The 22,729-nt window shown below is 46.2% G+C and overlaps 1 protein-coding gene across 2 annotated transcripts in view; it reads right to left on the bottom strand.

Moving 5' to 3' along the window:
- Nucleotides 1-22,729, bottom strand: part of pcsk7 (proprotein convertase subtilisin/kexin type 7) — a 223,522-nt gene that overhangs the window by 191,859 nt on the left and 8,934 nt on the right. The window contains exons 2-5 of one of the 2 annotated variants that reach the window (XM_060846707.1): nucleotides 13,267-13,438; nucleotides 5,474-6,055; nucleotides 3,374-3,508; nucleotides 1,768-1,930 (exon numbers count right to left, since the gene is read on the bottom strand). In XM_060846707.1, the coding sequence (XP_060702690.1) occupies nucleotides 1,768-1,930; nucleotides 3,374-3,508; nucleotides 5,474-6,043 (868 nt within the window). In that variant the 5' untranslated portion in view covers nucleotides 6,044-6,055; nucleotides 13,267-13,438. The remainder of the gene's footprint in view (nucleotides 1-1,767; nucleotides 1,931-3,373; nucleotides 3,509-5,473; nucleotides 6,056-13,266; nucleotides 13,439-22,729) is intronic. The other variant, XM_060846708.1, reaches the window with a different exon arrangement.

The raw sequence follows: 22,729 nt of genomic DNA, 5'->3' as shown, positions 1-22,729 counted from the left end.
ATGAATGAATGTTCAGATTCCTCAAGCAGATGTTGTCTTTGGCATGTCAGTGAATGTTGAACGAATCTTCCCCCCACCCCCTCATGGGTCATGAAAACTAGGGTACAAAGTTATAACATAAAAGGCCTCCCATTTCAGGTGGAGATTAAGTAAATGTTTGCTCACTCAAGGAGGGTCTCAACTCTTTGGAATTGTCTTCTCCAAAGATCGGCGAAAGCAGGGGACGTTGAACACGTTACAGCAAAGGGAGTTTTTTTTTGACTCATTAGTGAGACATGTTTTTGGTGGGGGGTGGGGGGGGGGGGTGATAAAATGGAACAGAGATCACAACCAGATCAATCAGGATCTTACAGAATGGCTGGAGGGGCTGAATGGTCTGTTCCCAATTCATAAATTTTCTTGCTTTATAAATGCAAGTTGTTGTTGTTGTTTACAGATATTTTGAATCAATCTGTTATGACACACCTCTGGGACCTGAACCCTGGTCCAGAGGGAAAGACACTACAACAACAGCTCTCCCATTGTCATTATTTATATTCTCATTCATTCCGCAGCCTGGAAAGCCGTGACCATCACTCACTCTTCTCGAATGTCTGTGTGGGGAAAACTCTACCAACCCTGATCTTAACGCCTGCCACACTCTCTCTCTCTTCACTCAGTCACGGTGTTTCCCAGCGGTCTCCTGATCTACTGTTGACAGCTTTTCAAGACTGTTCACAACCCAACTCAACCTAACATTCACTGAGCCCCCAGAACGTCAAACGTACACAATCTGCTATTTTAAACAGCGGGTTCCAATGCTGGCTCCTGGGGAACAGAAAGACAGGAGTAGGAACACGACATCACTGCACACGTCTCTACATCTGAAAATTGACTTTGTTTCCTGTCATTTCACCAGCTGGATAAGCAAGCTGCCTCTTTGACCTGAATTTCACCAACAATTTAATCGTGGAGTAACAGTCCGGATCAAAAACACACTGTCCCTTTCGATATTACATTAAAAGCGATCATATTAACCATGCAGAATTTACCAAGATCAATTTGCTGCATTTATCGTTTACACCTTGATGAGTCATTTTGCTCAAAGATTGGGAAGAGACCAACTTCCGTTGTCAGGGCGCAGTTCACTGGGTGAATGTACTGGGTGTGAGGGGGGGAATCTTTTATCAAGAGCAATATTTGAGGATTGGAATCAGCGTCTCATTTCAAATTCCATTAACAGCTGGCAGTGCAGCAAGGACTAAGCTGGCTGAAGCAAATAAAAACAGAGGGAGCTGAAGAAATCAGCTAGTCTGGCAGCATTCATGAAGTGAGAATCAGAGTCCACATTTCGAGTCCAGAATGGATTCAAAATGTTTCTCTGCACTGACCCACTGCATTTCTCCAGCAATTTCTGATGCTGACAGTATTGGCACTTCTTTAAGGTAGCGAGCTGTCTGGGTCGATTCAGTACAAAGCTACTGACTCAATATCCCTACCAAGTTCCCACTCCCAGTCAGACTGAAGCGGGGAAGGCTCACAGAGTGAAGACCAGCCCAAACCTCTCACACTCACTGCCTCGGTTTTTCTAATACTCGTGAAAGCAGCCGAGACCTGACTCTGCCAAGGAACAACATCGGATAAAATCAGCTGTAGCTGGGCATCTCGGTCACACAGGGGGATTGGAAAGGAAAGGAAGGTGAAGAGAGGGAAACTGATCTGCTGGAGACAACAGTCAGTCATACTTATTGCTCAAACATATTTTCTTTTGGAAAGAAACTAAAGTACCTGCAATACGGCTTCCATACGCCACACCAACGGCACAGAAATTGTTCGGGGCTGCAGCAATTTCACCCGCGCACCGAGTCCCGTGATGATTATCACTGTGTTCATCAGGGTGAGGCATGGGATCTGGGTCGTTGGAGTTCAGATCATAACTGCCCTCTGGAGACTGGTAAATTGGGGGAAAAAAAAAGCCAGCATCAACCACTGCATTAATTACATCCCCAAAACTAAACTTGCATTTATGTAGCACCTTTCATGACTTCAGGACATCCAAAAATGCTTGATTTTGAATGAATTGACTTTGCAAAGTGTAGCCACTGTTGGAAAATGGGAATTGCACGTGTGCCTAGCAAGCTCGCAAAACAGCCGCGTCAGCACAAGGGGATAAACCTGGTTTAGTGAGATTGGTTGAGATATAAACATTGGTCAGAGGACCTCCCAATCAAATCCAATCTCATTCTACCCATAAACCCCTCCATCAGAAAGCCCTATTTGCAGGCTAAATTGGGAGCTATGTCCTTCATCAAGGAGTTATGCTCGAAACGTCGACTCTCCTGTTCCTTGGATGCTGTGCTTTTCCAGCAACACACGTTTCGACTGATTTCTCCAGCATTTGCAGTCCTCACGATCTCAGAGTCAGCTCCTTTGACAGTGCGGCACTCTCACAGTGCTGCTGCTGCTGCTGCTGCAGCTTCCGGGTGCCATTTTGTCCACTGGAGTGTCTCTAAAGCGGGACTGAAACTTACAACCCTCTGGCTTCAAGGCAAGCATGCTCCCCACTGAGCCCGAGGTGATCACGGCGGATAGACCAAAGACAATACGAGAGACACTGGATGGTTTTAAAAAGGGGGTCACTATGGAGTTGGGAGACTGATAGGGAACCTTACCATCTTTATGACTCATTTGAACTCAGTGCAGTCTGCACTGTGAACCTTGCCCTTCTCACAATGTAAAACACACACAAAACAAGTGACTGTTTATATAAGCACTTCCGTGTAATCATCCTGTGCTCCAGGACTGCGCGACCCACGATTATCATCTTTTTGGCGGTGACAACAAAGACAGTTGGAGTCTGTTGAGTATCGGAGTGTGGGATGGGTTGCTTTTGTTTTTAAAAACATTGAGAGTGCATGGTGTTGCTGCACTGTTCCACACCCACCAACCCCTTGTCAATGGTACTCACAGCTGTCCCTGGGCATTGTCGGGTGGAGGGAGTGGTGCTAACCCAGCAGGCTGCTTTGTCCAGGATGGTGCCAAGCTTCCTGAATGTTGTTGGAGCAGCACCCAGGGAAGTGGGGTACATTCCATCATACTCCTGCCTTGTAGATGGGGACAGGCTTTGGGGAGTCAGGAGGTTAGCTACTCACAGCAGGACTCCTAGCCTCTGACCAGCTCTTGTCATCACACTCAGTTCGGTATTTGGTCAATGGTAGCCCCCAGGACGTTGACACTGGGGGATTCAGTGTTGGCGATGCTACTAAATGGCAAGGGGTGATGGTTAGATTCTCTCCTGTTCAAGATTGTCATAGCCTGGCCTCACAGCTGTACCACCTATCACTTTCTCTCTTCTATAAAATATCCTGTTTCCTCTTAGTGACCAACAACTTACGTAGTTTGCTTGTATGTCCTGGACAGTGTATTCAACGCCATCATCGACGACCACTACCGTGACTCCTTCCCCCGTCACATTGTGTTCCCACACTCCTGTCACATTGATGTCCATCCCAAGTTTCCTCCGGTTGTGCTGCAAGAGGACGAACATCATCTGTTTAACGTGTGAACACGTTCTGCCAAGTGTCAATCTCTCAGGACAAAAACACCCCGGGAACTGCATCAACAAACTAACGACTGACAGAACTGGCTCAGTTTGGGCGACACGGTGGCACAGTGGTTAGCACTGCTGCCTCACAGCGCCAGAGACCCGGGTTCATTTCCTGACTCAGGCGACTGACTGTGCACATTCTCCCCGTGTCTGTGCAGGTTTCCTCTGGGCACTCTGGTTTCCTCCCACAGTCCAAAGATGTGCGGGTCAGGTGAATTGGCCATGCTAAATTGTCCGTAGTGTTAGGGGTAGGGGTAAATGTAGGGGGATGGGTGGGTTGCGCTTCGGCAGGTCAGTGTGGGCTTGTTGGGCTGAAGGGCCTGTTTCCGCACTGTGGAAATCCTTTTCAAGAACAGTCCGCAGCCTAGAATTGGCAAGTGATTTTAGATCTGTGGAATTCACAGCCACAGCACGCTGTGCAGGCCACATCATTAAGTATATTTAAGACAGAGATACAGAGGTTCTTGATTGTCAAGGGGATCAAGGGTTACGGGGAGAAAGTGGGAGAATGGGGTTGAGAAACTTATCAGCCATGATTGAATGATGGATAGACTCGATGGGCTGAACTGCCTAATTTCTGCTCCTTACTGTCTTATCTGAGGAGTTCAGCTGAAGCACGGACCTCAGGGTCAGACAATTCTGGGTTCAAGTCTCACCCAGGAAATTGGATTCAAAATTTGGCTAACTTGTAGGAGGCAGACAAAGAGTGATGACAGAGGGGTTGTAGGAGACAGATGGTGACGACAGAGGGGTTGTAGGAGACAGATGGTGACGACAGAGGGGTTGTAGGAGACAGATGGTGACGACAGAGGGGTTGTAGGAGACAGAGGATGATGACAGAGCGGTTGTAGGAGACAGAGGGTGACGACAGAGGGGTTGGAGGAGACAGAGGGTGACGACAGAGGGGTTGTGCCTGAAAGCCATATCTAGTGACGAACCATAGGGGTCTGTGCTGGGCTCCCTATTGTTTGTCATTAAAACATAAATGACCAGGGTGGGGGGGGGTAACAGTGAGGGCAAGTGTTTTGGGTTACAGAAGGACATAAACAGGATGGTCCAATGGGCAGGTAAGTGGCAGATGGAATTCAACCCTGAAAAGGGTGAGGGGATATAGTATGGATGGAGTAATTTGACAAGAACGTATTTGGTGAAACAGAAATTCTGTGGCTCAAAGAGACCTTGGTGTGCTGGCCAATAGATCTCTGAAGGCAGACAGGCATGTTAGTAAAGTGGTGAGAAAAGGCATGTGGGGCATTCGACTTTATCGATCGAAGCACAGATTACAAAAGAAGGTAGGTCATGAGGAGTTGCATCGAACTTTGGTGAGACCACAGCTAGGGTATGGTGTGCAGAGTTCTGGCACTATATCACAGGAAGGGTGTGACTGCACTGGAGAAGGTTTGCAGAGGAGATTCACTAGGACGCTGCCTGGGGTGGGGAAATTCATGAGGAAAAGTTCAATCAGTTTGGGTTGCTTTCACCGGAGCAGAGACTGAGGGCTGATCTGATTGAAGTGTACAAGGTGTGGATGATCAGCCATGATCATCACAAATGGTGGTGTTGGCCTACTTCCGCACCTATTGTCTATTGTCATTGGGGGGGGGGGGGGGGGGGGGAACATGTGATGGAAAACTCTTTTACCCAGGGGTTGGTGATGGTCTGGAATGCGCTGCCAGGGAGAGTGGGAGAGGGGAGGTGCTCACATCCTTTAAAAGTACCTGGGTAAGTACTCAGCATGTCATTATAATCAGGGCTGAAAAGTCTGGCAACCCTCTCAGTTCAATGGTGACAGTAACAATCTCAACGGCTGTGCTTTTTCAGCACCACACCTTCTGACCCTTACTGGGCACAGTCACGGATTGGATTATGCTGGGCCCCTACACTTACCAGATGCCACTGGAGGGGGTACTGCGGGTCATTGAAATGCAGACTGCGTTTGGAACGTTTCAGCAGCTTCTGTTCAGCGTGCCACCTGACACGGCCGTGCCCAGCAAAGGCGGCTTCGATGGATTTCCGAATCCTCTCGGTCTCCCCCTCGAGACCCCGGCGGTTCCGTCTGTGCTGGGGGATGGCCAAGAGGTAGTGGCCGGTCAACTCTCCAATCTGACCCTGGTTCTCGAGACCCGTGGCCCGTGCCAGCTCATCTGCGAGCTCATCCAGCGACCCCTCCTCCTGGCCGCTCGCCCCCTCTGCCGTGGTCAGGTGCACGGCCCACGTCAATGTGCCCGCTCCAGTGTCCGACAGCCCAGTCCTGGCCCGGGCAGCTTCATCCGTGTGTGCCCCCTCGTTGTCTGACCCAGGGTCGCACCCCAAACTCTCAATCTTCAAGGCCTTGGCAAACCCATTCCTAGTAACCAGCGGTAACCAGACGATTACTAGGGAGAGACACAAGCAGGTTGGCAGTAGGGTCCCCATCACGACTCGCCATATTGACAACGTCCACTTCAGATTCTGCATCAGATCCGATCACTGCAAGTCAAGAGAAATCACAATGAACAACTGGAATGAAATCTGATGTAAAAACACACCCAGCCACTATTGTTATCACAAGACCCGACGATATTCATCATGCCAATGTCATATGGAATGAATGGATGAGAAGCTGGAAAAGCAGAGTTTCAGGTCAGAACATTGACTTTCCTGCTCCTCGGATGCCATCTGACCTGTTATGTTTTGCCCAGCTTCCCATCTACTGATTCTGACTTCCAGCATCTGCAGTCCTTATTGTCTCATATTGAACCAACCTGTTCCCACCTTGTGTGTGATACCCTTCATCAGACACCTCAAATTTCTCTCAATTTCTGACAACTACCCCATAACCCGTACAGTCTACACCAGTCTCCTTAATCCTGTGAGAGGCAGGCCCTTCAGGAATGAACTTTAGGAAATTAAGCACAGATTCTGGGCTGACCTGTACATCCATTTCTGTCTCATCGATCCTGGCATGGAACAGCGGCTAAGTGGTTAGTTCTGCTGCCTCACAATGCCCAGGACCCGGGTTCAATTCCAGCCTCGGGCAACTATCCAGGTGGAGTTTGCATATTTGCTCTGGTGTCTCGGTGGGCTTCCTCCAGGTGATCTGGTTTCCTCTCACAGTCCAACAATGTGCAGGTTTGGTGCACTGGCCAAGCTAAATTGAAATGTGGTGTCCAGGGACGTGCAGGCTAGGTGGGTTGGCCATGGGGATGAAGGTGGTTCTGAGTGGGAGGCCCTTTGGAGAGTCAGTGCAGGCTTGATGGGCTGAATGGCCTCTATCTGCACTGTAGGAATTCTACATCACTGTCCATTCGCTAGCAGTGGTTATAGAAGGCAGTTTGTTACCACCTTCTCGAGGCCATGGCAGGGATGGGCAAATGCCGCCCTTGGCAGTATGGCATCTAAAGTTTTGGAGATTTACCAAGATGTCGCCTGGGCTAGAGAGCCTTATTTCTGAAGAAAGAATGGACTTAACTGGAGTGGTTTTCCTCAGAACAGAGGGAATTGATGGAAGTGTTGTAGATAGGAAGAAACTTTCTCCCCTTGACAAAGGGATCAATGACTCAGGAGGTTGGGAGGTGTGTGGAGGGTGTAGGGTGGACATAGATTGAAGTAAGGGGTGGGAGATTTAGAGGGGATGTGAGGATAAACATTTTCATGCAGAAGGTGACAAGAGTCTGGAACCCACTAGTGCAGAGGCAGAAACCCACAGAACGCTCAAGAATCAGGCAACTGTCTGTGTGGAGTTTGCACATTCTCCCTGTGTCTGCGTGGGTTTCCTCCCACAGTCCAAAGATGTGCAGGTTAGGTGAATTGGCCACGCTAAATTGCCCATTGTGTTAGGTAAAGGGATCGAAATGTAAGGGAATGTCTCTGGGCGGGTTGCTCTTTGGAGGGTTGGTGTGGACTTGTTGGGCTGAAGGGCCTATTTCCACATTGTAAGTAATCTAATCATATTCTGTGTGCTTGTGTCAAGAATATTTATTTTTGGGGCAGCACGGTGGCTCAATGGATAGCACTGCTACCTCACAGCACCAGGGTCCCAGGTTCAATTCTCAGCTTTGGGTGACTGTCTGTGTGGAGCTTGTACATTCTCCCAGTGTCTGTCTGGGTTTTCTCCGGGTGCTCCGGTTCCCTCCCACAGTCCAAAGATGTGCAGGTCAGGTGAATTGGCCATTCTAAATTGCCCATAGTGTTAGGTGCATTAGTCAGAGGGAAATGGGTCTGGGTGGGTTACTCTTCGGAGGGCCGGTGTGGACTTGTTGGGAATCTAATCTAATCTAATCAACTATGCAGGTGTGCATTAGCCATGCCAAGGCATACAAGGCTTTGAGTCAAGACAAAGGGAGTTTGGAATAGTTGGGTGGTAGTTTTTAATTGGCACAGACTCAGTGGGCCGAAGGGCTGTATTGTCAACCTCTAGGTCACTAGGACTCTTGCAATGTGGACATGCTGGTGTTAGACTGGGGTGGACAAGGTCAGAAGTCACACTACATCAGTTTACAGTCCAACAGATTTATTTGAAATCACAACCTTTCAGAGCACTGCTCCTTCATCAGCGACTAGGACTTTTAACACCAAACGTATTTAAAAGTTATCACAAGAAAAATCACCTCCAACGGTTTCTCGTCTGCATTATTCTTTTCAGAGGGCACAAGGATTTCAGCTTGGCCCCTTCCTGTTACCCATTTACACAATGCTCCACCTGCAGAATCCACTGGGAGTGTGGCAGATTCTACGTGTCCACCGAGCTGCGCCTCTTCCGACTGGAATACCATCTTGGATTTCTCTCACTGCCTCTCCCGACCTGGAGCTTCCTCTGCCTAAAGGAGAGGTTGGATAGACTGAAACAGTCGGCTTCAGTCCCTATGACAAATTCTGATCAGTTGTCACTGGTTCCACCCTGCTCCCTGATCGCTGGGAGGGGGATTGCTAGTTATGGGTCAACATGCTGTCTGACTGGGAGGTGAGTTTCTAATCAGCTCTGTCAAGACAACTGGGGACTTCCACTTCAACAGCACAACCTGACTCTGCTCCCACCTCAACACAGCAGCTATCAAAACCCTGATCAGAATCTCTCTTACTTATACATTTGATTACATTAGTGCTTCCCCAACAAATCTGTCACTTTCCACTTGAGACAACACTCTCAGACCATGTTTAGTTCACTGATGGGCCCCACATCCAGCACCCCACACTGCTGCCAGCCTGACCATGCCCCACATCCTGATTTTCAAACGCCTTCCTGGCCTTGCCCCCTTCCTAGTTCCCTGACCACGTTCAGCCCTACAACATCTCAGCATTCGTCCAAGTCTGGTCTCTGTTCATCGCCAGTTCCAAACCATTCCACCATTGGTGAATGTGTTGCTGGAAAAGCGCAGCAGGTCAGGCAGCATCCAAGGAGCAGGAGATTCGACGTTTCGGGCATAAGCCCTTCTTCAGGAAATGGGAGGAAGAGAGCTTCTTCAAGGAAGGCATCCTTGCAAGAGGATTCGCAGTAGGTTAAAATCTTCGAGGAGAAAGTGAGGTCTGCAGATGCTGGAGATCAGAGCTGAAAATGTGTTGCTGGAAAAGCGCAGCAGGTCAGGCAGCATCCAAGGAACAGGAAATTCCTTATGCCCGAAACATCGAATTTCCTGTTCCTTAGATGCTGCCTGACCTGCTGAGCTTTTTCAGCAACACATTTTCAGCTGTGATCTCCAGCATCTGCAGACCTCACTTTCTCCTTGTACATCCTTACACCCTGTTTCCTGTAAAGACTATTCTATTCTCTCAGTTTCTCCATCTCATCTGTGCTGATGATGCCAGCCTCCACAAGGGAGCCTCCAAAATGTCCACCTTCTTCCTCAACCGAGGATTCCTCGTCACCGTTGCTGAGCCGGGTCTGACCCATCTCCTGTATTTCTGCCCTCAGCCCTTCTCTTCCCTCCCACAACAGTGACAGGGTGGCCTTTGTCCTCACCGACTGCCATCCTCATCCAATGAATAATTAGCTGACATTTCCGCCACCTCCAGCGAGATGCCACCACCGGACACATTTTCCCCTCCTTTCCCTGGTCAGCCTTCCACAGGACTATTCCATCTGGGACACTCTGGTCCACTTCTCCTCCTGTCCCATCATGCCCTCGGACCCCCACAGTACCTTCCCATGTAATCACAGAAAGTGTATCACCAGCCTGTATAAGACTCTGGTGCGGCCGCATCTGGAGTATTGTGTGCAGTTTTGGTCACCATACTATAGGAAGGATGTGGAGGCACTGGAACGGATGCAGAGGAGGTTTACCAGGATGTTGCCTGGTGTGGTAGGAAGATCGTATGAGGAAAGGCTGAGGCACTTGGGGCTGTTTCCATTGAAGAAAAGAAGGTTTAGGGGTGACTTGATAGAGGTGTACAAGATGATTAGGGGTTTAGATAGGGTTGACAATGAGAACCTTTTTCCACGTATGGAGTCAGCTATTACGAGGGGTCATAGCTTTAAATTAAGGGGAGGTGGTATAGGACAGATGTTAGGGGTAGATTCTTTACTCAGCGAGTCGGGAGTTCATGGAATGCCCTGCCAGTAGCAATGGTGGACTCTCCCTCTTTATGGGCATTTAAACGGGCATTGGATAGGCATATGGAGGATAGTGGGCTAATGTAGGTTAGGTGGGCTTGGGTCGGTGCAACATCGAGGGCCAAAGGGCCTGTACTGCGCTATATTTTTCTATATTCTATGTTTTACTTCCTCCGTCCCCACTATCCAAGGTTCCAGCCACTCACATCACACAATCCAATCTACCGCATTCGTTGCTCACAATGTGGTCTCCTCTACACTGGGGAGACAAAAATGTAAACTGGGTGACCAATTTACGGAACGCTTATGTTCTATCCGCAAAATGATGCTAAACTTCCAGTCATCTGCCATTTCAATACACCACCCTGTTCCCTGGCCTACATCTCAGGCTCAGGCTTGCTGCACTGCTCCAGTGAAGCTCAGTGCGAGCTGGAAGAACAGTATCTCATTTTCCATTTGGGGACCCTGCAGCCTTCAGGACTCAGTATGGAGTTCAATAATTTCAGGGCCTGCGCACCTTCCCTCCACATCCTTACCCAAACCCAGACACCAGGCCTGGTCACATAAGCTGCCTCCACATACATTGACAGCTACTAATAGTTCCCACTAGTAGCTACGGAATCTCCTGAAGAGGGAGCATTGCTCCGAAAGCTCATGATTTCAAATAAGCCTGTTGGACTATTACCTGGTGTTGTGCGATTTTTAAACCCAGTCCAACACCGGCACCTCCACATCACAACTGTCCTAGGCTGACCTTTAACCACTCCTTTGTCTGTCCAAGCGTAGTTCCCCTTCTCTGGGCTCTGTCTCCACCTATCATTCAATCCTCCCTCCCCCCCACCTTCAATCTATCTACCAACCCCTTTCCTAGCCAGAATCACAAACCTAGCAGGGTCAATGTTAACTCTGCTTTCTCTCCACAAACGCTGCCAGGCCTCCTGAGTCTTCCCAGCAATTTCTGTTTTTGCTCGGGGTGATGCAGGTCAGGAGAAAAAGTGAGGACCGCAGATGCTGGAGATCAGAGTCAAGAAATGTGGGGCTGGAAAAACACAACTGGTCAGGCAACATCCAAGCAGCAGGGGAGTCAACGTTTTGGGCATAAGCCCTTCATCAGGAAGGTAGTTAGGTCAGTTTTAATAGCTTTAAAAGGCACTATATAAATGCTGGTTACTGTAGATATTAGCATGCAAGCACAGTGCAGATGTATCACCACATTGTTGAAGGTGTCAACTTTTGTTCGAGACGGGACAATGTGGACTCATGCTCCTCCTGGTGGTGATATTCAAAGAGCAGCTAATATTCAGTCAAATTGACAACACCTTTAAACACAGCTGTTCGTGTCACTACCCTTCAGAAATAATTCACTGATTGTACGGACATCCAAACACACCATAAAATCACAATTTATTTTTGCTTTAATGGCCCAAATGGCTCAAAGCAGGATCCTCTCTTGCGGCCACAGTCTATAATCAAATCGCTGAGCATTTTTGAAGGTCACATGTTCACGGAATAAAAACTGCATGCACTTTCCATTACATTTTACACATTAGCCACATATTGTGTCAAAACTACTTGCTGTTTAAATCAAAGAGATTTGTGGATCATTTAAAAATAAGGCACTGGATTTAACATCTGTGCCTGGATGTTGAGGCAAGAATGAAATCCCAGGTAATGTGCATTTTCAGGTCTTCATCAGAATTGAGGGTCTAAGATGCTAACTCTCTTTCTCTCTCTCCAATGTTGTCATCACACTTACTCAACAGTTCCAGGATTTTCTCATCTTATTTCAGATTTGCAGTATCCACAGTGTCTTGCTTTTGTATTCGGGAACCTTGATCACCTTTTACTGCGCTTTTATTTTCCATAAAAGAAAGACACAGACCTCGTTTCTTCCCAGTTTTCTTGGTCACAGAATCAGAGAAAAATGCACAACACAGAGTGAGGCCACTCAGCCCATAGAGTCAAACAGCCATCCAGCTTTGGGATTGCAGCTTTGTTGGTCATTGCACTCAGAGTCCTTATCAAAGTACTTTTTAAAATGTTATGAGGTTTGCTGCCTCTGCCACTTTAACAGACAGCACATTCTATAGTGCAAACATTTCTCCTTAAATCCCTTCAAATCTTCTACTATCGGGTTGAAAGCTTCAACATAAGGAATGGGACCTTCCTATCTACTCTACTAGACCCCTTGTGAAGAGCGAAAAATTACATTAATCTCCTCAGAAAAGAAGCAACCTCAGTCTGTTCAAACTTTCCAAATAACTGGAAGTCTCACTCCAGGAAACATCATAAGAATCCCTACAGCACAAAAAAAAGAGGCCACTCAGCCCATCAAGTCTGCACTGACCTTCCAAAGAGCAACGCACCCAGGCACACCCTGCTACCCTCTCCCTGTAACCCTGCATTCCCAGTGGCCAATTCACCAAAACTGCAAATCTTTGGACTACGGGAGGAAACCGGAGCACCCAGAGGAAACCTGCACAGACACGGGGAGAATGTGCAAACTCCACACAGACAGTCACCTGAGGCTGGAAACAAACCTGCGTCCCTGGCGCTGTGAGGCAGCAGTACTAACCACCATGCCACCCACATCCTTGTACATCTCTGTATTCTCTCTGTCACATCTTTCCTATAGAGCAGTGACCAGAACTGTATATTAGACGGTCACTGTCTCCTGTATCTGAACAGGAAAGAGCCCTTATCCTGGCTCCTAGGCACAAGGTGCTGGCGGTCGGTTAGCTCAGTTGGCTGGACTGCTGGTTTGTGACGCACAGCGATGCTATCAGCGTGGGTTCAATTCCCACACCAGCTGGGGTCACCATGAAGGATTGTCCTTCTCAATATCTCCCTTTGCCTGAGGTGTGGTGACCCTCAGGAGAAAATACCACCAATACCTTATTATCTGGTAGGACTATGGTGACTTCACCACAAGATGATAAAATAGGCTTGGGCTCGGGCAACCTTGGGGAGGACACATCTGGATCACCTCCTCCTCTCTGGAGAAAGGGGAGGGTGAGTATAGTTTAGTTTGTGACCTCTCCCCTCCTTCACTGAGGCAACATTTCACTAGAGCCTTAGAAAGCTTCAGAGCTTTGTGCTGCATTGCTGCAATCTCTCTCATGTCTATGATTTTACATACAGGCCAACTCACCTCCACACAGAAACCTGATGGAAACAGAGATAGGCAGCAAGTGGATTCACTGTCGATCAGCTCCAGATGAACAACGATACATTCCTTCCACTACAGATACCAAAGGTAGCAGCTCTCAGTCAAAGAGGAAGCATCAGTCACCTCATGACTATTGTAACCTTTCATGGTCATTCTGCGTCAACAAAACCACAGAAGAAATTTTTTTTTTTTGCAGTCAACGTGCTCATCCCCTGGTTTGAAAAAGACAATGCGGTTACTCTCAGAATTAAGAGGGGGGAAAAAGGAACAATTACCTACTGTGGAATCGGGGTGAAAGTTCATCAATAGTTGCCGAGTTCACGTTTAAAACTGTGGCCTAGTTTCAGCTGTTCATTAATGTTGGTATGCTATCTACCAGCTTAAACATCGTGCCCTCACCCCTCCGCCATGGGCACCCAGTGAGGCATACACCATGTGGACTGCAACAGATCCAGCTTTCAGCCCACTGCCACTTCCGAAAGGTAAGCAAGGATCGCCGAATACCAGCAACTCCCACATCCTACCATCGGTTAGAAATGAAGCAATTCAACAATTAAGTTTAAAGGAGGTCTGTATCTCACACTGTGGAGAGCAGGGTGGAGGGGTGAGGGCTGGCCGCCAACCTGCTGGGCTGAATGGTCTCTATCTGCACTGCAGGGGCTTCGGTGACTGGATGTGTTTGGTCACAGGGCTCCGGGTGTCACTAACTTGACGGACAAGCGACCCCCATGCCCCCCCTCCCCTCCTCCTGTGGCTCAGGCAGACACACACCCAAAGGAAAGAATAAACGTAGGAAATCCAGCTCACCTACAGGGCCGGAAGTGAATAATCCGAGATAGGGATCCTGGTGCAAGAACAAATCTCCCAGTCAGGATCACAACCTACAGAGCATCAAACTTTGAACCGGATTTTTTTTTTCTTAAAATAAATACAGCTACATAATGCAGCAAATGTAAAGAACATATTGCAGGGTGAAACAACACAGTGACTAGATCTTGAAACATTGAACCTATCCATCTACCTCACTGCTACTTTCTAAGGGTAACCAGGGAATGCTGAACACCAACAATCCCCACATCTTACCAGCGCCAGGGGCCCAGGTTCAATCCCGGCCTTGGGTGAGTGTCTGTGTGGAATTTGCATGTTCGCTCCTTGTCTGCTTGAGTTTCCTCCGAGTGTTCCGGTTTCCTCCCACAGTCCAAAGATATGCAGGTAATGGTGCTAAATTACCCATAGTGCTCAGGGATGTATAGGCTAGGGCCATTAGTCTGGGGTAAATGTAGAGCAATAAGATAGGAGAATGGGTCTGGGTGGGTTACTCTTTGGAGGGTCAGTGTGGACGTGTTGGACCAAATGGCCAGTTTCCACACTTTAAGGATTCTATGATAATTTCATGATGATCTGGAGGAAGAGTTCATGCTTAAAGAAGAATTGTACACTCAATGTTGGGATCTATACTTGCTCACAATAAGAGGCAACTTGGAACACTAATACAAAACCCAGTCAGCGTTATTCTCAGTAGCCAATACAGGAACCCTGGTTGATCATCTTCAGTCTAACTCCCTGCTCACCAAATGTGCAGCCACACCAGGGCTGGTGAAAGCAGCAAATCTTACTGGGGGTGGGGATTTTCCTGGTCTGTGGACAGACATCACCAGCCTTTTTTTTTGATTTGTGGTCAAAATGGTGGTTTCCTGTCCTCCGCAGGCAAAAAATGAAAGTAGCAACTTGCACCAATGGTCTCAGTGTCTTGGGAACCCAGTATTAGCTCGGCTGCGATACTGAGAGAGTGCTGTATTAAATCAGAAACACTGCTACTTAGAATGGAGCAATAAACAGGAATTGGCCCAGCCTGTTTCAGGGATTCAAGCAAACATCAAAAGACATTATTTATAAAAAAAGCCGACAGCATGATTTCCAGTGGCGGACCTCACATCAACTCATCCTCCACCGACAACTTCTAAACAGATCCACTGGGTGGGACATGCATTTCACTGACTAGCAAGTTTTGAGAAGATTTGTAGCTCAGGTTGAGGTTCTGGATGTAAATTTGTTCGCTGAGCTGGAAGGTTCATTTTCAGACGTTTTGTCATCATACTAGGTAATGTCATCAGTGAGCCTCTGGATGAAGCGTTAATGTTAGTGACCCGCTTTCTATTTTTGTGTTTAGATTTCATTGGGTTGATGATGTCATTTCCTGTGGTGACATCAGTTCCTGCTCTTTGTCTCAGAGAGTGGTAAATGGGGTCCAAGTCAATGTGTTTGTTGATAGAGTTCCAGTTGGAATGCCACGTGTGTCTCTGTTTGGCTTGTCCTAGAATGGAAGTGTTGGCCCAATCTAAGTGGTGTCCTTCCTCATTTGTATGTAAGGATACTAATGAGAGTGGCTCATGTCTTTCTGTGGCTAGTTGATGTTCATGTATCCTGGTGGCTAGTTTTCTGCCTGTTTGTTACAGTGACTGCTTATCAAAAACCATTGTGCACAAATTGAATGTCATATTCTGCTACAACTACATTGCAAAATAATACAGTGCAGTGAGGTTTTTGTTGAATCTGGTTACAGGTGCATTTAAAAAAGGAAAACAGATAAAAGTACATTCCCCAAGACGTTTTAAATCAGATTTTAACTATGTCAGCGATAAGAACACAAGGCTTGCCGATATGACAAGCTGTCAGCTGTTCTTACCAGCAGTGACATGACATTTTTAATATTTAACTAGATGTGAAAAATAGCATAAATCCAACAGATTGGTTCAACAGTGAGTACAAAAGCTTCTCACCAGTTGGTATGGCAACTGTTGTTTCCAAGACTGAAAGGAAACTCCAAAGAGTTGTGAATACAGCCCAGTCCACCCTGCAAACTAACTTCCCATCCATTAATTTCATCCAAAATCCCACTGCCTCAGGAAAGCAACCAACATAATCAAAGACCCCTGTCAGCCTAGCTATACTCTCTTCCATCGGGCAGTGGCTACAGATAAGTTTGTATGCATGTACAAACAGATTCAAGAACAGCTTCTTCCCTGCTGTTATCAGACTTGTGAATGGTCCTCTTTAATGATAATGTTGATGCCTCCCTGCACATTCTCAGTAGCCATAACATTATATCCTGCACTCTGTTCTATCACCCTGAGGTACTTGTATGGTACAATCTGCCTGTAAAACACACAGACAACATTTTTTACTGCACCTTGGTACACGTGACAGTCATAATAAATCAAATCAAATTCGTTTGTGGAGTACCTCAAAAGGCACTTGTTCTGCATTCTATGTTATGATAGTGACTTAACTTCAAAAAAGCGCTTCACTGGCTGTGAAGTGCTTCAAAATCAAATGATTGTGAAAATTGCTAAATTAATGCAAATCTTTAATTATAATTTGATTTCACATGGAGGCTGTGTTTAGCACAGCAGTGCAGCTGACATCCAAATTCTTGTGTCACTCAAACCACAATGAAGCTGCAATTTCTCACTCTCCATCTACATCTTCCCTCTCTTAATTCATGGTTACATTATCACTGAAAAGAAAATTCTTCTGACTGCGCATTCACTGGCATATTTCTCCAACATCATCCCTATCTAATAACCGCTGGCTCTCAAATTACCCAATGCCGTGGAGGTTCTGGACTAATCAACTGATTGCAATCCCTGACGATCTTGATGCCTTGGGGGAGAAAAAGCGCTCACACATGTTCTGAACCACTGGTCTTGGTGTTCAGCAATTACAACAAACATTATGGGTTGGTGCAGTGATAAGGTCACTGAATAGGAATCCAAAGACCCCTGCTCTAGCTCCAGGGACACAGATTCAAAGTTCTCTACAGCAGATGGTTCCATTCGCTTTTTTTAAAAAAAACTTGACCATGAATGTGGGCATCACAGGGTAGATGAATATTTATTGCTCATCCCTAATTGCCCTCAACGAGGTGGTTGAACCACTCCAATCCATGCAGGGTAGATGAAGGTAGGTATAACCACCATGCTGCAAGGAAGAGAGCTCCAGGATTCTGACTGAGTAGCAGTAAAGGAAATGCAATTCTGTTTCCAAGTGCATGACCTCTTTCTTTAATTCTCTTGTGGGACACAGGCATTGCTGGCTGGGCCAACTTTTATTACTCAACCCTAGTTGCCCCTTGAGTATATGGTGGTGAGCTGCCATCTTGAACCATTGCAGTCCGTATCCTGTAGGTAGACCCACAACGCCATTAGGAAGGGAATTCTGGGATTTTGGCCCAGCAACACTTAAGGAATGACTATCTATTTCCAAGTCAGGATGGTGAATGACTTGGAGGCAAACTTGCCGGTGGTGGTGTTTCCACGTATCTGCTGCCCTTTGTCCTTCCATGTTGCATGGGGGCAGGGTTTGGAAGGTGCTCTTGAAGGAGCCTTGGTGCATTGCTGCAGTACATCTTGCAGATGTACGCACGGCTGCTACTTTACTGATGGTGGTCAAGTGATTGAATATTGAAGCTGCCTAGCCAGCCAGCTGCTCTGTGCTGTAGGATATTAAGTTGCACGCATGTTGTTGGAGCTGTGCTCATCAATTCAATTAATAAGCATGAAGTTGAAAGAGTGTCTCAGCAATGGTGACCACGAAACAATCATTGATCGCCATCTTGCTCACAGGAAATCAGATATTCCCACCTACTCGTGACCCCCAGATCCACAGCAATGGAAGTGAACTTGTAACTGGTTTGGCATGTGGATCTTCTCACCCATATATTGTGGCGGCAGACATCTCAGGCATCAATTTTGCCATGGCCTAATTATATGTACTGATTCATCACACCTTGCTTTGTTCGTTGATGACGTCATTTCAGATCTGCCTTCATTCTTCAGCTGAGAGATGCCCCGAGAAAACAAATTAATTTCTCTGGCATCTGCTACAACCTGTTCCACAAACGTACTTGTTAACTTACAGGAGGGTTTCTAAATTTCCTCAGAATTCTGCTCTCCCAAAAAGAACTAAACTAAAAACCTACTGATTCTTGCTGAGAAGGCAACAAAGAATCCAGACTTTCCTATAACATATTCCAAAACAAAGGTTTCACCATCACCAGATCTTTCTAAACTCTATTCCATTCTACTTTCCTCCTTTTAATCTCTCACACTGCACTACTAAACAACCTTTTCATCACTTACCATTGCCTTTAGTCTGCCAAACTTTCTTATTCCTCTGGTTGACATCCATTGTCAGTGACAATGAGATAGGGTACGTTATACCCTTGAAAATAAAAATGAATGAGCAAATTGCTAAGTTATGAAATGGTAAAACAAATGTAAAGTGACAGAAAAGAACACGAAAAATGTGGTTTCCCTGGAAGAGAGTGGATGCAAATGAGTGAGTAACCAGGGTGTAGAGCATGTGACCACCAAAACTCTGTGAATCATAGAATCCCTACAGTGTGGAAACAGGCCCTTCAGCCCTACAAGTCCACACTGACCCTCTGGAGAATAACCCACCCAGCCCGATTCTAACCAGACCCAAATAGACATTGCCCATACTCTAACTTATAGCATGTAGCTTTAAGGAGTAACAGGTATGTTTTCCCAGAACAACAGTTGTTGAACCTTGATCACAAATAATGCTGAGTAATCTTGCCACGTATCTCCAAATAAACAGAATCTTCTGTAGTTTCATGTTACCTGTCCTGGGGTGAGACTGATCTGTTGTATTTACCAAACCTGGAAGCACAGCAGTGACAGCAATAGGTTTAAACAAAGAAGGTTGTTGTAAAAGAAAAGGGAGAGAGGTACAGGGGTTGGTTAACAAGAGTGTTAGAAATAGCTCAGTGCTAGAAACACACACACTGCATACTCTGTTTGCAAACAAAGATAGTTCTATGTAAAGCAGGTTTTTGACACTGCATTGTTCAGTGTCTGACCCATGGTAGAATAAGTTCGAGGAAGATTGTCACGGTGGCACAGTGGTTAGCACTGCTGCCTCACAGCGCCTGAGACCCGGGTTCAATTCCCGACTCAGGCGACTGACTGTGTGGAGTTTGCACATTCTCCCTGTGTCTGCGTGGGTTTCCTCCGGGTGCTCCGGTTTCCTCCCACAGACCAAAGATGTGCGGGTCAGGTGAATTGACCATGCTAAATTGCCCGTAGTTTTAGGTAAGAGGTAAATGTATGGGTGGGTTGCGCTTCGGTGGGTCGGTGTGGACTTGTTGGGCCGAAGGGCCTGTTTCCACACTGTAAGTAATCTCATCTAAATGGTGCCACTTGAACAGTAAATGGTGGAATTTTAATGAATGGCATCAAAACTACAATATTCTCCACACAATGAATAATATTCCAAATAGTCATCTGATAGTACAGGCTATCAAGTCACAAACAAATTGCATTCCTGAATACATCCACACATTGGGGTTCACCTGTACAGGAAAACAGACATGCCAAAGCATTTCATCTTGCACTCACTGGGATAGATGCAAGGATGCCCAATTTTAAAGGGGACGGCAATTCATACATCACGAGAAAAAGGTTCTGATTTTTGGCAAGACGACCCTGATTTGACTGAGGCAAAAGTCTTGACAATGTGTTTTTTTCAGCAATACCCGAATACCATACTCATGTCAGGCAAGGGACAAGTCTTTCTTCAGTTTTGACTCATTACCGTCGCAAACTATCACAAGATATAAGCTTGGCAACCCGAGAAACCAGGGGAAATCCAGTGTTTCAACGATGTATCACATCGAGAGATGTTGACAAATCACTCTACACACATTCACTGATCTCCCACCATTGCATTGCTTATGGCACCCAAAGATCTACAGGCTGCAGTGTTCCTACTGCACGGAAATATTTCCCTACTGAATAGAGTAGAAGGGCAGTTGAAATGAACAAAAGTGTGACTCATTAAATAGGTCACCGTGGATAAATTATTCTCTGCCATTAGAATAGAAATTGATTCTCCTGTGTATTTTTCACTATCACTGGGTCAAAATCCTGGAATTCTCTCCCCACGGACTCCATGGGTCTTCCCACAGCAGATGGGCAGCAGCAGTTCAAGGAGGCAGCTCACCACCACCTTCTCAAGAGGGCAACCAAAGACGGGCAATAAACGCTGGACAACCAGCAATGCCCACATCCCATGCGTGAATATAGCTAAAAATATACGGGCTGCCCTTATTTGTGTCATTACACAGGGAACATTCCACCTCACTCAAATAGAGAAGCCCACTCTGTGAAGACACAGAGGTAATAAACCCTTCAAAAAATACATAAGACCACCCAGCTCTTGACCCATATACTTTAAGACGAGCACCTGACTTTCAACTGTTGGCGATTGGAAATTAACCTGAGAAACCCCATGGGCCATGAGATAATGTCCTCAGTAATTTTGCAGACATGAACTACTCTAGCTCCCTCTTGAAATGCACAAACCCCAAGCTTTAGTTGTATTGCCCTCTCGAACAATGTCGAGAACATGTGCGTGTTGGTTATTTTAGGCTCACAGTGGGAGGACAGCTAACCACTCACAGAATGAGCAAGTAGGATGTTTTTAAATAATGAAAAACCCCGTTATGATTGAACGGAGGAGTGAGGAAAGAGAGAAGGCCAAATCAGAGACAGAGAAGAACTCACTTGGTTCGAAAACATAATAACGAGCAACTACCCTTTGTCAACTTGCCATCAGATTGGGTCACTAGGCAACAAGTCATAAAACCATTTTGAAAGACCATGATGTGACCAAAAGAGGAAGATCGACGGGCAAAAAAACAAATTGAAGGAAGTATAAACACATTAATAGTATCATGTAGAAAGTGAAGCATATAGAAATGAGAAATTGCAGAAGAGGTCCCAGTATTTTTAAGTAATAAAGGATTTCAATTTCCCTTTACCATGAACTTACGCCCTCCACAGTACCAGAGACGAGACAGGAATCTGGTGGGAGTTCTCCTCCAATTCAAATTGAAACTGGCTGCGAGGTAAGTGACACGCCCTCAAACCCTCACCAACTCTGCAATGATTCACTCAGGAACACATTCACTCCCATCAGATCTGGTACAGTTCAATAGTGAGGGTGAGATTGTGGGCGAGGACAGGAAAGAACAGCAATTTGAGAGCAAAGGGAATAACAGGCGCCAATCTGCTACCTGCCAGGTGACAGCTGCCTATTACTTGTAAAGGGAGAGAATTTAAATCTTCTCATGCATGGAGAACAGGAACCTTTAAATGACTGGAAAGTGACACCTTCATCTATTGTAAATAAAACCATTAATTGGAAACTATTGAACTGAGCAATGTTTCAGGCTTCAGGCCAACGACAATTCTACCTTAAAGTGAAACACGTTTGGTGGAATGGGAGATATGCATCCAGCAGTGGGAAATACCATACAGCAGGACAAGTCATTTCTAACTTGCATGCCACATGACACCTGCAAATGCCAATCTTCATGGAAGTGACTTGATTTCCTTTAGAATGGGGGAACAAATGGTCCTCAAAACACACGAAGCAACATGGAACAAACCCATTATCCAACGTGCTTTCACCTGAACTCTTTCACAGCACATGGACAATACTAGTTAGGGAAAAACGTATTGTCCTTGAAAAGGTGGTGATAAAGTTCCTTCTTGAACATCCACAAAGGGAAAGTATTATCCAAACTGAGGCCAGGAAGAGAATTCCAGGAATCTGACCTGGTGAACCCGAAGGAATTAGTGATACATTTCCAAGGCAAAAGTGAGGACGGCAGATGCTGGAGATTAGAGTTCAGAGCGTAGTGCTGGAAAAGCACAGCAGGTCCGGCAGAAATGAATCATTCCTGATGAAGGGCTTTTGCCCAAAATGTCGATTCTGCTGATCCTTGGATGCTCCTGACCTGTTGTGCTTTTCCAGCACCACACTTTTCAACTCTGATATATTTTCAAGTTAGTTGCACATGACTTGGAAGGGGATGTGTGGTGGTTTTTCAAGTCCATCTGCTAGGTGGTAGAGGTGATGGGTTTGAAAGTATGGTGGATGTGGTAGTAAAGATCAGGAAGTACTGAAGACGTGATCCCCTTAAGTAAAATCAGTATATCACAGCAACCATGTATCAAGAGGGGTTCTTCAGCATCAAGGTCAATGACGTCCCTACAAAGCAATTTGCTGAATGAAAAATGGCAACTAGGAATATCTGGATGGAGTCAAATGTCTACATAAAACTTGGGTGGCAAATTCCAGTAGAATAAGTTGGGAGGCAGGTAGCAGCAATATATTACTCATCCCAGAACCTGCCAATGGAAAGGCAGAGTCTGAACCTATTTCATTGAAGGTCGACATTGTTAAACTCTGCTCTTATTATACATGAGTTACATTTTAATTTTAAACCAGTGGTGTGAGGGGAAATCACACTCACGGATTCTGTCCAGTCATGGATTCCTGCAGAAAAAGAGGAAAATAATAACTTTGTTCTATCATTTGGGGAAAGAAATCTATGATAAGGCCACTGATGTAT

The sequence above is a fragment of the Hemiscyllium ocellatum genome, chromosome 29 (genome assembly GCF_020745735.1).
Source record: "Hemiscyllium ocellatum isolate sHemOce1 chromosome 29, sHemOce1.pat.X.cur, whole genome shotgun sequence".
NCBI lineage: Eukaryota > Metazoa > Chordata > Chondrichthyes > Orectolobiformes > Hemiscylliidae > Hemiscyllium > Hemiscyllium ocellatum.
The sequence above is the reverse complement of the archived record's forward strand: the minus strand, read 5'-3'. Positions and strand labels throughout refer to the sequence as shown.